The sequence below is a fragment of the Lepus europaeus genome, chromosome 10 (assembly GCF_033115175.1).
Source record: "Lepus europaeus isolate LE1 chromosome 10, mLepTim1.pri, whole genome shotgun sequence".
Classification (NCBI taxonomy): domain Eukaryota; kingdom Metazoa; phylum Chordata; class Mammalia; order Lagomorpha; family Leporidae; genus Lepus; species Lepus europaeus.
The window spans coordinates 25,763,645-25,778,388 of record NC_084836.1 but is presented as its reverse complement, the minus strand read 5'-3'; the positions used below and the strand labels follow the sequence as shown (position 1 = coordinate 25,778,388).

The window sequence follows — 14,744 nt, the reverse complement described above, 5'->3', positions numbered from 1 at the left end:
GCTCTATATGGGATGTGGGCATCCCAAGCAGGACTTAACTCACTGCACCACTTTTGCCCAAATGTAACACAATGGGGTACTGATTGTTATTTTTTTAACAAGGCTGACATGAACAATTTTGTGTTTTCTGGCACATATATGCAAGAAGTCAAGGACAACTTTACTATGTGATGCAACTTCCAGAGATCATCACCAACAGCTGTCTCCCTGGTTCACACAACTCTACACTCAGCATTGCTTTGCTTACTAACTGGGCTTTCAGCAAATCCTTTATTTTATACACTTTCCAGAGGGCATGCAACCGTACCAGAGCATTTGGAAGGATCAGGGGTGAAATTCAGATTCTTCTCAGCTTTGCTGGGGTATTCACCATTCACCTTTGGTTTCAGATTTCAAAGTTTTGTGTTTATCATTTCTTTTTTGTTTTAAAAAAGATCTTCTGTATATAAAGAGAATTGAAAATGAATCTTGATGTGAATGGAAGGGGAGGGGGAGCGGGAGAGGGGAGGGTTGCGGGTGGGAGGGAAGTTATGGGAGGGGGAAGCCATTGTAATCCATAAGCTGTACACTGGAAATTTATATTCATTAAATAAAAGTTAAAAAAAAATCTACTGAAAGGCAGAGCTAGAGAGAGAGGAGGAGAGAGATTCTTCTATCCACTGGTTCACTCCCCAAATGCCGTCAACAGTCCAGTCTGGGCTGGGCCAGGCTGAAGCGAGGAGCCAGGAGCTGCCTGTGTCTCCCACGTGGGTGCAGGGGCCCAAGCACTGGCACATTAGCAGAGAGCTGGACTGTAATTGGAACAGCCTGGTTTCGAACTGGTGCCTATATGAGATGCTGACTTCATAGGCAGTGCTTAACATACTACACCACAACGCCAGCTCCTATCATTTATTTCCGTCCCCTTTTTCCTAAGATGCATTGAAAACAAACAAAACTCCTTAGCTGTGTTTTCATGCAGTTTCAGTAAGGAGTTGATGGCGTAGTGGGCTGAGCCTCCACCTGCAGCGCTGGCATCCCATCTGGGAGTTGGTTTCTGTCCCAGCTGCTCCTATTCTGATACAGCTCTCTGCTAATGGCCTAGGAAAGCAGTGGGGGAAGGCCCAAGTGCTTGGGCTCCTGCATCCATGTGGGAGACCTGGAAGAAGCTCCTGGCTCCTGGTTTTGGATTGGTCTAGCTCTGGCCGTTGCAGCCATTTGGGGAGTGAACCAGTGGGTGGAAGACACCTCTGTCTCTCCCTCTCTGGTTGTTAATTCTGACTCTCAAATAAATCTTTACCAAAAAAAAAAAAAAAGGGGGGGGGGGGAGGTTGCATTAAACGTGTTCAAGGTATTTTTTACCATGCATTTAAAAAATGTCATTAAAGTTTTATTTATTTCTAAATGTGTTTTGGCTTTTTCTGTTTCTTGCTCACTTTTCGATTCCGTATTTTCTTCCTTAAAACATACCATAGTTATTTCTGCAGGTGGCGATTGCAGTATTTGGTATTGTCTTTAACACGTTCTTACCCCAGTGGCTTGTTTTCTTGTTTGATAATTTCATGAATTTAGTCTGTAATTGAACTTCATCTAGGGAAATATAAGATTCTACCCTAGGGGTTGGCAAATCAGGCCTATGGCTTGTTTTTCTAAATGTTTTATCAGACCACAGCCATGCCCATGCACCTGTATAGGCTACAGTTGGTTTTATTCTTTGAGTGGTTGCAACAGACACTGCACAGCCCACAAAGCCAAACATTTACCTTCTGCATCTTTATAGAAAAGTGTGTCAACTTCTGATTTGATTACTGGGGATCTTCTCCAGAGACCTGTATTTGCTTTTGCCAGGAACAAGGGGTACTAGAGATCTAAAACAACCTTCACCTTCTTTGAGAAATCAAAAGCCTTCAGAATTATCTATTTCCCTACAGTGCTGGAAGCAGCAATCTAGCATCTTCTCTTGCCTACATTGTTCTGAGAGGTTTTACAATTTTTTGTATATTCAGTTGAGAGATGAGACAGATACAGCTCCCATCTGCTGGTTCACTCCCTAAATGCTAGTTACGGTCATGGCCAGGGACCAGAAAGCTAGCAGCCAGAAACTCGATTCAGGTTTCCCAGGTTTGGCAGGAATCCAGCTACTTCAGCCATCACTGCATGGTCTGCATTTAGCAGGAAACTAAAATCAGGAGCCAGAGCGTGAACCTGAGCATTCCTGCTGGGCCAAATGCCCGCTCCAGCGTGAATTGTTCTGAATGTATATAGTGATGGATCCTTTCAACCCCTGTCCTTGTGTAGGAAATTTTTGGATAATCATGTACTTCCCTTAAGTCTTCTCTATTTTCCTATTTATCATCTAATGAATTGCTCCGGCTGTCATTTTAACAGGTGTAGTTCTTTGCTTAAATTTCACCACCCCCATCCTGTTCTTTTTATAGATGTAACATCAACTTTTTCCTCAAAATTTTACTTACATTTGAGGGTGGATATTTTTCTGATCCCTGTGCTGTATCTGCTCCCCATGTTTTACCTCTTCTATTTTAGAGAGTTTCTTCAAATATCTGATTAATCCTAGGATCCAAGTTCATGTTCAGCATTAGAACACTCAAGAACTGAATGGAAACCAAATATACACATGTGTGAGATGGCAACCGCTGGGCTTTTGAGAATTCAAAGTTTTTACCAAGGGACAACCAAAACTGAAAGTCTGGAGGTTCCTCGGCAGCTAATTAGCTACCACAGAGAAATGAATCCAGGCAGATACTCCTCTACTTGATTGCTAGCAATCTGGGAACAAAGTTAAGGAGCCCACATACAAAATGCAGATTCTGAAGCTTGTATGTTTTCCAAGCGTTCTATCCCTGGTAACTTTAAATCCTATGATCTTCCAGTTCAAGTTCCCAAGAGAATTAATCTTTGCCCTCCTCCTGCCTGAAAAGGTGAGAGAACGGGAAGTGGCCACCTGACTGCAGTAGGGATAGACAGGTAGTCTTGTGATTTTTTACATATATGTATGTCAGTACTTTCCAGGTGTTCCCCCCTCTTCAAAGTCTTCAATAAAATCATCACACCTAAGGACCAGGTCAACCTACAATATCAGTAATAATTTTATAAAATATAATGAAAAGTTTTGTTGTTGTTGATTTGAGAGCTAGAAAAACATAAAGAGGAGCAAGGGAGAGCTCCTATCTGCCGGTTCACTCCCCAGATGCCAGCAACAGCCTGGCTGGGGTGGCAGCTTAGAGCCAGGAACTCAATCTGGGCCTCCCGTGTGGGAGACAGAGACCCCTTCACTTGAGCCATCACCTCTGCCTCTCAGGGTCTGTTAGCAGGAGGCTGGAATCAGGAGCTCGAGCAGATACTGAACCCAGGCACTCTGGTATGGGATGAAGGCATTTTAATTTTTAGGCCAAATGCCTGTTCCAGTTTTGATCCTTAGTAGAGCTTTTAAAATACACTTTATGATGAAAACATAATGGAACAAAGGGTAACAAAATATTCAACAAATAGGACACTGACATCAAATACACTGGCAGAATATGAAACTTATAATGCAAGTTACATTTTAATATAGTTTTAAAAACACTTTCAAATATAACTATAAATTTAATCAGGAAAAATACCTGGAACATCTCAATTAACCATTTATACATTAATTTTTCTCAATTCTTGGTTTATTAACATAGTTTATAAAGGTATAAACTACTGATTTTCTCATTTGAGCATTTTACACTTAATGTAGTTCTTCCTAGCTGATAATTATAAATAAATAAAGCTGTTGGCCAAAATTATGTTTTAAATAGGAAATAAGGTTTCCCTCAATAAGTTGGTAAAGAGTATAGTTGGAGACTTTTAGACTTTTGATTACTGTAAAGTAGAAATTAGTAAAATCCATACCCTGACAAAAAAAATCTGAGGTCTACTGCAAAAATCTTTGTAGAAAATGCACTCTGAGTGTGATAAAAACTCCATCTTCATGTTTTAAAAGTCAACAGACATACCAAAATAATTCATTATGAAATCAGAGCCAAGAAATATTTAACAGTATCAGATTTGCTAAGGAAAACATTACAGTGGAAGATACCCAAGGAGTTTGAAATGATTTTGTTGTGGCAATAGCAAAGCTTAATGCTGTCCTGCACACAACTGTTAAAGCAGCTCCCAACCCGTTATACATAAGAAAAAAAAAAATCAATGCATAGTCCCCGATTTTTAAAAATTACTAATTGCTTTAAAATAATTGTTTAATTCACATTAAAAACATGGATTGGCTATGAAAAATCCATTATTTTACAAACTGGGTGAGCTTTTTTTAATAACCTAAAACAAACTGGCTAAAACCCAGAGCAGGCTCAGAAAAGCTGTAACACAAGTCAGAAAAGAGGGAGAACCCGCATGCTTTCTGTGGGGTGGAAGAGCAATACCTAGTTTTTTAACACCTAGTTTGCAATACTAAAGCAGTTGGGGCTCAGTCTCTACCACTTTTAAATAAGATACAGTAGTAAACCAAAAACATTAAAACATGAACTCTCATTTTCAGAAACAATTTTCTGCTATGTAAATAAAAAGTGCTCATAACTAATAATGTACACTAATAACATCAACTCTTAAGGTCACAAATTACCCATGTCTCACTGCCAGCAATGAGAGTGGCATATGCTAAAGGACACCATGATATTTACAAAAGACAAAAATATATATTCATTTATTATTTCATATACTTATATTATACCATTGAGCATAAAATAATCTTCTTTGGACATGGCAATGAAAACATATGTTGTATTATGGAAGAGTAAAATACAAGGAACTCCTCCCTAGGAATTTCTGACTATTAAGTATACTAGTTCATAATGAATTTAAATATGAATGGAACACAATTCAGGGGAAAAAAACAACTAATTTATTTGTTTTATAAAATAAAACAAGAGATCTTAGTTTAGATAGACAAGACGTGACAGCTTCACATGTCTTCTTCACCAAGAATAAATCCAGAGCATTTCTTATTTATTTAAATAAGACAGGAAGGGACATTCCAATTCCTGTTGCTTGTCAGGAATTGCTTCAAAAACTCTTTAAGGAAGCTAAAATAAAAATACCTTGGATTTTGGTTATCTTTAAAGTCAAAATTTCCAGATAGTCTGGAAGCAATGAGTTCGATTTGGTATCTTTTTGTGTTCAGGAAAGAACAATCAGTTTACAACACTTTGATCGTTGCTTTCAAATGCTGTGACCAATTATTTGAGAGTTATAATCCGCAGGCTCCATTTTTAAAATATGTGGGATGACACTGTCAATTCGTACATTGCCAATGAGTCCTTTGAAAAACAATTCTTCAGTAATAGTAGCATTCATCAGTCTCAAAGCTGGCAATCTGAGTAGTAGCCTGGATAACCTAGCAGGAAAGAAAGAAAAAGGAACAAAGTGGTGATTCCAAGATTTAGAAAAAAAATACTAGTAATTTCTGCATGTATATTATCTGTGACCTAATTTAACAAATATACAATTTTCTTTAAAATCTTATTTACTGGGGCCAGTGTTGTGGTACAGCGGGTTAAACCACTGCTTGTGACCCAGGCATCCCATATCGGAGCACTGGTTCAAGCCCCTGTTGCTCTGCTTCCCATCAAGCTTCTTGCTAATGCACCTAAGAAGACAGTGGAAGGCGACCCAAGGATTTGCAACGGTCAGTGCTAGGTCAGGCCAAAACCAGAAGCCTGGAACTCAATCAGGCTACCATGACAGGATCCAATATTTGAACCATTATCTGCTACCTTCCAGGATGTGTGTTAGCAGGAAATGGAAGTGGGGCCAGCACTTGAATGCAAGGACTCAGATACGAGATACTGGCATCCAAAGCAGCATTTTAAATTTATCTACTGATTTCAGAGCAGATAGGTAGATACACATACACACACACACACAATCAATCAATCAATCGATCAACCAGTTTTTTGCGGCTGCTTCATGCCTCAAATGCCAGCAACAGCTGGGGTGGGGCCAGGCCACGGCCAGGAATCTAGAACTCAGCCCAGATCTCATGTGGATGACAAGGACCCAATTATTTGAGCCATCACCTGCTGCCTCTTTGGGTATACATTAGCAGGAAGCCAGAATTGGAAGCAGAGCTGGGACACTCAAACCCAGGAATTTCAATAAGGGATGTGGGTGTCCTAAGCAGCTTCTTAACACTTGCCCAAGATATAATTTTTAAAACTTAAAATGAAAACTATGTATTTTCAAGCCTTAGAGCACAACAAAATCACCTGGATACTAATGCAGTCTGAAAGACTTCACAAAACAGACTTGCTTTTATCTGCTTTGCTGTGCTGCCTACACTATGGAACCAAGTTATTAAACCATGGATCAATTAGACATTTAAGAAGGGCTTAGCAACTCCTTTCAGATAGTCAGAACAGAAATGTTTTGGGTTACCAGGACACAAGAGGTTCAGTAATTGTGTTTGCTTTTGCTCTGCAAAAATACTAGTGGAAATGGTACAACAGGAAACAGTTATTACGGGAAGAGCACAAAACACAAAACCAAGACCACTGGGTTTCAATGTTTATTCAGCTGCCGGTGATTAAGTCAATGTGTGCAAACCAATTACCCCCTGTCTCGCTCACAGTGAAGATTAACAGAACGATCCCTGACTGTTGCTCTGCTAGTTAGTGAGGTTCTGAAGGTCAGAGACAGGACTTGTGTGAAAGTGCAGTCTAAGTTGAAAACTGCCATTCAGGCACAATTTGTTCTTTTTCAATAACCATCTTTCCAAACAGTTCATGGTAGGCATACCCTTTTTTCTTTCCTAAGGCCCTGTCAGGTACTCTGTTCTTCAAATTACTTCGTTCCTGTTTGTTTCTATCAGCTAAGCTACATCTATATAGTTGGTAAGAAAACTGTTTAGATAAACCAAGGATGATTTTGTTGATGGAACTGGCTTATAAATCCACAATATTTAACATATATAGAAATTATTATATGTAAAATGTTTTTACTAGTTTTATGTACACGAACAGCACTGTTATATATACCTTACTACATAATAGACATGGTTCTAATACTTTACAGATCCTGATGTATTTATTTATTTATCTTCAAAATTTATTTGAGAGGTAGAGTTACAGATAAAGAGAGACGGATTTACTGGTTTACTCCCCAAACGGCCGCAACAGCCAGAGATGAGCTGGTCCAAAGCCAGGAGCTTTCTCTGGGTCTCTCCTGTGGGTACAGGGGCCCAAGCACTTGGGCCATCTTCCACTGCTTTCCCAAGCTATCAGCAGAGAGCTGGATCAGAAGGGGACAGCCAAGACTGGGCCCATATGGGATGCCAGCACTGCAGGTGGAGGCTTAGCCTACTGCGCCATAGCACCACCCTCCTGATGTATTTCTAATAATACAGCTGTATCTCCTTATCTGCATGTATAAGTTCTAAGACCCTCAGTGGATGCCGGAAACTACAGATAATATTTTTCCAATTTGAATTTGTTTTTTTTCTTACTATGAGTATACTAATAATAACATTTTTTAAAAAAGATTTATTTATTTATTTATTTGCAAGTCAGAATTATAGAGAGAAAACTTTCATCCATTGGTTTACTCCCCAGATGGCCACAATGGCCAGTGCTGGGGCCAGGAGCTTCTTCCAAGTCTGCCAATGAGGGTAAGCAGGGGCTCAAGCACTTGGAGCATCTTCCACTTCTTTCCCCAGGAGATTAGCAGGGAGCTGGATCGGAAGTGGAGCAGCCAGGGGCATGAACAAGTGTCCATATGGTATGCCAGCACTGCAAACGGTGGCCTTACCCACTACCCCACAACATGGGCTGCTTGGGCCAGCGCAGTGGGTTAACGTTCTGGCCTGAAGTGCCAGCATCCCATACGGGCGCCGGATCGAGACCCAGTTGCTCTACTTCCAATCCAGCTCTCTGCTATGGCCTGGGAAAGCAGTGGAAGATGGCCCAACTCCTTGGGCCCCTGCACCCACAAGGGAGACCAGGAAGAAGCTCCTGGCTTCGGATCAGCACAGCTCGAGCTGTTGCGGCTATCTGGGGAGTGAACCATTGGATGGAAGACCTCTCTCTCTCTCTCTCTCTCTGCCTCTCTTTTGTGTAACTCTTTCAAACAAACAAATAAATCTTAAAAAAAAAAAAAAAAAAAAAAAAAGTGGGGAGGCTACTCTAAATGTAAAAGGTGGATTCTATTATTTTCTCCATTTGTGGGGAAAAAAAAAGAATTTAAGTATCTCACTGAAGACCATGCAGCTACTAAGTGATAAAGTCAGGATTCAAATCCAGTACTCTGGTTCTGATAGCTATTGTTAAGCCATTCTGCATATTATCTCTTCAAAAACTGAGTGGCTTAGGGCCAGGGCAGCGCCAGCATCTCATATGGGTGTCAGTTTGAGTCCCAATTCTTTTTTTTTTTTAATTTTTAAAAAATTTTTTATTTATTTATTTTTTGACAGGCAGAGTGGACAGTAGAGGGAGACAGAGAGAGAGAGAAAGGTCTTCCTTTTGCCGTTGGTTCACCCTCCAATGGGCGCCGCGGTAGGCACGCCGCGGTAGGCACGCTGCGGCCGGCGCACCGCGTTGTTCTGATGGCAGGAGCCAGGTGCTTATCCTGGTCTCCCATGGGGTGCAGAGCCCAAGAACTTGGGCCATCCTCCACTGCACTCCCTGGCCACAGCAGAGAGCTGGCCTGGAAGAGCGGCAACCGGGATAGAATCTGGCGCCCCGACCAGGACCAGAAGACAGCTCAAGTTCTTGGGCCCTGACTCCTGACTTCAGCTTGGCCCAGCACTGGCTGTGGCAGCCATTTGGGGAATGAACTAGGGGATGGAAGATATCTTTATGTTCCCCCTCACCCCATCTCTTCTGAAACTCTGCCTTTCAATTAAATAAATCTTAAAAAAAAGTTTGGGCACTAGAGTTGGGCTGAGTTCATGAGACTATCATATATTGCATGACCCTGAGCAAGTTACTGAACCTCTTGTGCTCAAGTGTGCCCTTACACAAAATGTGAGAACTGGATGAAATACTGCATGTAAAGTGCTGTGGCAACACAGTACTGCTTCTAATAGCATTAGCTACTTCAAGGGTTGAGGTTGCCTAAACCTTTAATTACTTAAGAGTAATTAAATAATGAAGTAAGAGACTAACTCAAGATTTTTAAATGAATTGTAACAGTATTTAACTTCTAGGTACCTGTAGGTGTCATCTGGATAGGTTTTGGTTATATAATCTTGGAATTCCACATAAGCCTTTTCCTGAAATTTCTCAATCTGCTCCATGTTTTCTAGGCCTGGATGATCTGAAACATTAAAGAACATATTATGACCCTAGTTCTGAATGCTCATTTAAGAAGGCTCAGAGAGGGGAGACAGACAGCATGGAAAGAACAGTTCCTATAAAAGAAGCCCATCATAACAATGTGTAGCTCTTTCACGCCACAAATATTTATTGGCCCATGTACTATATAACAAACACTGAGATTATCTTACCACATGTACATATTCTGACACTCAGTAAAAAAGTAAAACCACTGAGTGTTACCAAGTTTTCTCTTCTAAAAATGATGGACAGGATTCTCATCATTTTGCTTTTTAACAGGAGCAAATAACTGAAATGAATCATCTTAGAAAGGCATTTAAAATTTATTTATTTATTAATTTGAGACCGGGAGATGGATATACAGAGAAGAGGTGAGAGAATCTTATCTGCTGGTTCACTCTTCAAATCCTTATAACCAGGCTGGTAGGGCCAAAGCTGGGAGCCAGGAATAAAACCAGGTCTCCCAGGTGGGTGACAGGAACCAAACTACTTGCGTTACTACAGTCTCTCAGAGTCTGCCTTAACAGGAAGCTAGAGTCAGAAACCAGAAGTTGGTACTGAACCAGGTACTGTGACATGTAGGATGCTAGGCTGGAATGCAAAGTGCCCACCCCAAGGCATTTTTAATACAAAAAATATTTACAGATGATATACTATCCCATATTTTTATAAGGGAAAAAGTGCGATTGTTAGGTTAAAAGGTACTGATGAAATTATGAAACCATGACTATCATCTCTATCAGAAAAATAACAGAAATATAAAGAGCATTTCAATGCTCAAATATTTCCAAAAATGGAAATATTAAAATAATTTCATAAAATTATGCCTAATTTAAGACATGTTGAAAGAGATGAAGTTCTGCTGGACAAAAATAAAAAAGTAACAAATTACTGAAAATATTTAATAAAACTGCAAAAACACTACTATGTTCTTTCTGTTTTCAACTAAGGAAACTGAAGGTGAGAAGTAGATTTTTATGAAGATGAAAGTGGCTAAGATCCCATTTGGGATGTTGGCAACCCCTAGTAGTAAGCATCATACAAGGGCCAGCTCCTGTGCTTCTGATCCAGTTCCTGTTAATGCACATCCTGGGAGGCAGCAGATGATGGCTCAAGTAGCTGGGTCCCTGCCACCCATGTTGGAGACCCAGATTGAGTTCCAGGCTCCTGGCTTCAGTCTGGTCTAGCCTTGGCTGTTGTGGGCATTTGGGGAGTAAACCAGTATAGATGGAAGATCTCCCCATCTCTCTGCCTTTCAAGTAAAATTAAAATAAAAATAAATTTTAAAAAATGAAATAATGTTATTAACTTATAAGAAACAGCAGAAGAGGTGTCGGCGCTATGGCATAGTAGGCTAAGCCTCTGCCTCTGGCGCCTGTTAGTGTCCCAGCTACTCCACTTCTGATCCAGCTCTCTGCTGATGGCCCAAGCTCTTGGACCCCTTCATCCACGTGGGAGACCAGGAAGAAGCTCTTGGCTCCTGGCTATGGACTGGCCTAGCTCTGGCATTGTGGCCATTTGTTAAGTAACCAGTGGACGGAGGACCTCTGTCTCTCTCTTTCTGTCTGTAATTCTACTTCTCAAATAAAGAAATATTTAAAAAAAAAAAAAAAAAGAGCAGAAGAAACAGCTTTAATTATCTTCTTAGTATCACTGAGGGGAAAGCAGGTTTCCTCAGAAATGTATATTATGATGGACAGGAAAGGAAATATGTATCAAAATGAAAAACACAAGACCTAAGTATCAATTCCTCCAATTGAGAAATTAATCATTGAGAGCTTACTGTCATTTCATCATCTGTGAAAACTAGAAACTGGTAGGAAAATAAGTTGGCCAGTTTTCTATGTTAGTGGCTCTAACAAGCTATCTGGGAATGGAACTCATTAACAGAGAAATATTCATCTCTTATTGTGCCCTTAAACAATGCTTAAGAAAATAGGCCCCAGAATGCAAACATAAGGCCTATGATGTCATCTCAATGATTCTGGACTTTCCTTTTTCTTAAGATTCACCAATTTAAGTTACACAATTTAATGGTTTTTAGGATACTCATAGAACTTTGGAACCATCACCACAATCTAATTTTAGACTATTCTTGTCACTCCAACAGAAAGCTTCTATCCATTAACAATCACTCCTCATTTTCCTGTCCTTATCCCTGAGTCACCACTGATCTACTTTACTCAAGTGTCTACAGGTTTGCCTATTCAGCATATTGAATATAAATGGGATCAAACAATGCATGTTCCTTTGTGATTGGCTTCTTTCACTAAACATATTTCAATATTCAACCATGTTACAGCATGCATCAGAATTTCAATCCTTTTATTTTTTGTTTACATTGCATTTTGTTTATCCATTCATCTGCTGATAGACACCCAGGTTATTTCCATTTCTAGCTATTATGAATAATGTCATGAACAGCCATGTGCACATTTTTGTACAGATATGCATTTTCATTTGTTTTGCAGTCACAGCAGTGTGAAGTGCTGGGTCATAGGCTAAGTCCACATTTAATATTATAAAGAAACAACAAGCTGTCTTACAAGGCTACTGTACCATTTCACATCCCATAAGCACTGTAGGAGGGTTCTAACTTCTCCATATCCCCCAACACTGCATTTTACACAAGTAAATGTGTCTGTACCTGGACTGAAGAGCACTATAGCCTTTAGGTAGGCATACTCATATCCATCAATGCAGAGTTTAACCATGCTGTTACAAAACTCCTGTAGTTTGAAGATGTGTTCCATCAATAATTTTCTCCTTTCTGTTGACATTTTATCTTTAATGAAAAAACAAGAAATGATTCTAATTTTCATTGAAGAGGTATCACTATTTTCATCCAATTAATTCCTCTTCGCTAATTTCCAACTTCAAATGTAACCAACATATAAATGTTCAAAATTCAGAATCTCTACAATTATAGATAAGCTTACTATTCAACTTCAAATACTGTTCATTCAAGAAAAACAAATTGTTGGTATAGAAACTCCTAAATTTAACATTTCCTTACGAGATACACCTCTGAGAAGATATAAAGATACCATCTGAAAAACTGGCCAAAGCACAGTAGACACAAATTTTGGTAATAGAAGTTTACTGATGCTTATATTGGTTGGGGAAAAAAAAAAAAAAAAAAAAAACGGGCAAAAACATATACATTTCAAAAATTTACTAGCACTACTATAATAAAAAAATAGCCCAAAAAAAAAACAAAAACTCTGCCAAGAACCAAAGAAAAGTTGAGCAAAATAAATGTGGGGCTGGCACTGTGGCACAGTGGGTAAAGCCGCCACCCGCAGTACCAGCATTCCACATGGGCGCTGGTTGGAGTCCTGGGTGCTCCATTTCCGATCCAGCTCTCTGCTATGGCCTGGGAAAGCTGTAGAAGATGGCCCAAGTCCTTGGGCCCCTGCAACCATGTGGGAAACCCAGAAGGCGCTTCTGACTCTTGGCTTTGGATTGGTGCAGCTCCGACCGTTGCGGCCATCTGGGGCGTGAACCAGCAGATGAAAGACCTCTCTCTGTCTTTCTCTCTCTGCCCCAGCCTCTCTGTAACTCTGCCTTTCAAATAAAACAAATCTTAAGAACAAAAACAAAAACAAATGTACAATGCATATTCTAATTTCCTGTGTCAGCATCTGTATAAAAGACATCTATTAGTGATTAGTCAACCATAGCTTTTCCTGCAGATAGGCTATATATATAATACCACGCAAGTATATGAGAAATGAATCAGGACTAGGAGCCTAGAAATACGATAGGAATGTGGTGCTGCCTTTTAACTGTTCTTAATGAAATTTTAAGGTGATTCCTCTGCTCTTAAACATGAGGATGCTGATGATTTAAAAATAATGTAAAACACTGAGAAACAGCAAATGCTAAGGAACTAAACAGTAATCCCCAATTTGTATGTTATCTCTGAACTGAAAAGGCAGCACCCTCTTAGTCACAAGCCACCCTAAGGTTAAGCATTTATAAATCAGTGATTGCCTCTGTCCTCAAATGACTGACAGTTGTAATCACCTTGGCATCTATAAAAGGAAAAAGAGAGTAAGGATTGTTCCATGACTCTTTGGTACTACTTAGGTAAGAGAATACTTCCTGATCAATTAACAGAAAACCAGCCTATCTTGGGATTCAAGCAGTTAAAAAACTTTTAGAAGTACACATTAAATATTTAGCAGCTCTACATCAGCTAACCCTGGATTCTTTGGTACCTGTAACTAAGTGCAAAACTCCCAAGGCCTGGTGAGAAACAGCCTGTGCTATTTTGGTTTGGATGTGGTCTGTCCCCATCAAAACCCATGCTGAAATCTGGTTATGAATGTAGCAGCACTGCATGCTGGGGTTTTTAAGAGGGATTAATGTCTTTTTTGCCAGATTGGATTAGTTCTGGGTTGTTATAAAAGCGAGTTTGGCTTCATTGGCTCTCTCTTGCCATGTGTGCCTTCTTCTGCACATGCCAGCTTGCTTTTCCACTTTTCTGTCATGCCAGCCCTCACCAAAAGCTGAGCACACACCAGTGACATGCTCCTGGGTCTCCAGAAGTGTAAGCCAAAATAAACCTTTCTTTATAAATTACCCAGTGTCAGGTACTCTGTAACAGCAACAGAAAACAAAGACAGTCTGGCAGACTTAAAAAGGGTTCTTGTACTTTATGTGATCAAGATATCTAACTTCAGATACAACATTTCATAAAACTCTTGCCTCTTCCTATTTCCTGGAAAAGATAAATAAGGTGCCTTTTACCTTGTTGAAGGCTATTGTGAAGACAATTGACAAATGTGGCTAATATAGTTGCCACATTCATTACTTGCCAGCACTGGGCAAGACCAAGTGTGAAGAGTTCATTCCAATAAGCTTTCACCAGTGATATGCTGTTTTCTTGCCTATTAAAGACAAAAAGTAAAATTCAGATACTATTAAAATAAATTCCATCAACTTTATAATTGATCCATGTATGTAAAAAAATATTACTGAACTAAAACTCAGAAAGATCAGTTGGGCAAGGACTTGATCAGTTTAGTGTTGTATGCCGCTGATGAGAACTGACAATGAATGCTTATGAATTTAAATATTAAGTAGCTCTTTATCAATCACCCAGTTTATAAGAACAATGGCAAGTCATCTTTTTTTTTTTTTTTTAAAGATTGATTTATTTATTTGAAAGAGTTACAAAGAGGCAGAGGCAGAGAGAGAAGAGAGATGTCTTCCATCTGCTGGTTTACTCCCCAAATGGCCACAACAGCTGAGCTAGGCCAATCCAAAGCCAGGAGCCCCCTACAGGTCTCCCACACAGATGCAGGGGCCCCAGGACGTGGGCCATCCTCCACTGTCATCCCAGGCCATAGCAGAGAGCTGGATCGTAAGCGGAGCAGCCGGGACTCCAACTGGCGCCCATACGGGATGCTGGCATTGCAGGCAGTGGCT

The 14,744-nt window shown here is 40.0% G+C and overlaps 1 protein-coding gene across 1 annotated transcript in view; it reads right to left on the bottom strand.

Moving 5' to 3' along the window:
* Positions 1 to 3,394: 3,394 nt before the first annotated feature.
* The window catches only part of NR2C1 (nuclear receptor subfamily 2 group C member 1), a 60,106-nt gene continuing 48,756 nt past the window's right edge, over positions 3,395 to 14,744 (bottom strand). The window contains exons 11-14 of the mRNA XM_062203116.1: positions 14,064 to 14,203; positions 11,956 to 12,093; positions 9,183 to 9,288; positions 3,395 to 5,374 (exon numbers count right to left, since the gene is read on the bottom strand). Coding sequence (XP_062059100.1) covers positions 5,200 to 5,374; positions 9,183 to 9,288; positions 11,956 to 12,093; positions 14,064 to 14,203 — 559 coding nt within the window. The 3' untranslated portion in view covers positions 3,395 to 5,199. The remainder of the gene's footprint in view (positions 5,375 to 9,182; positions 9,289 to 11,955; positions 12,094 to 14,063; positions 14,204 to 14,744) is intronic.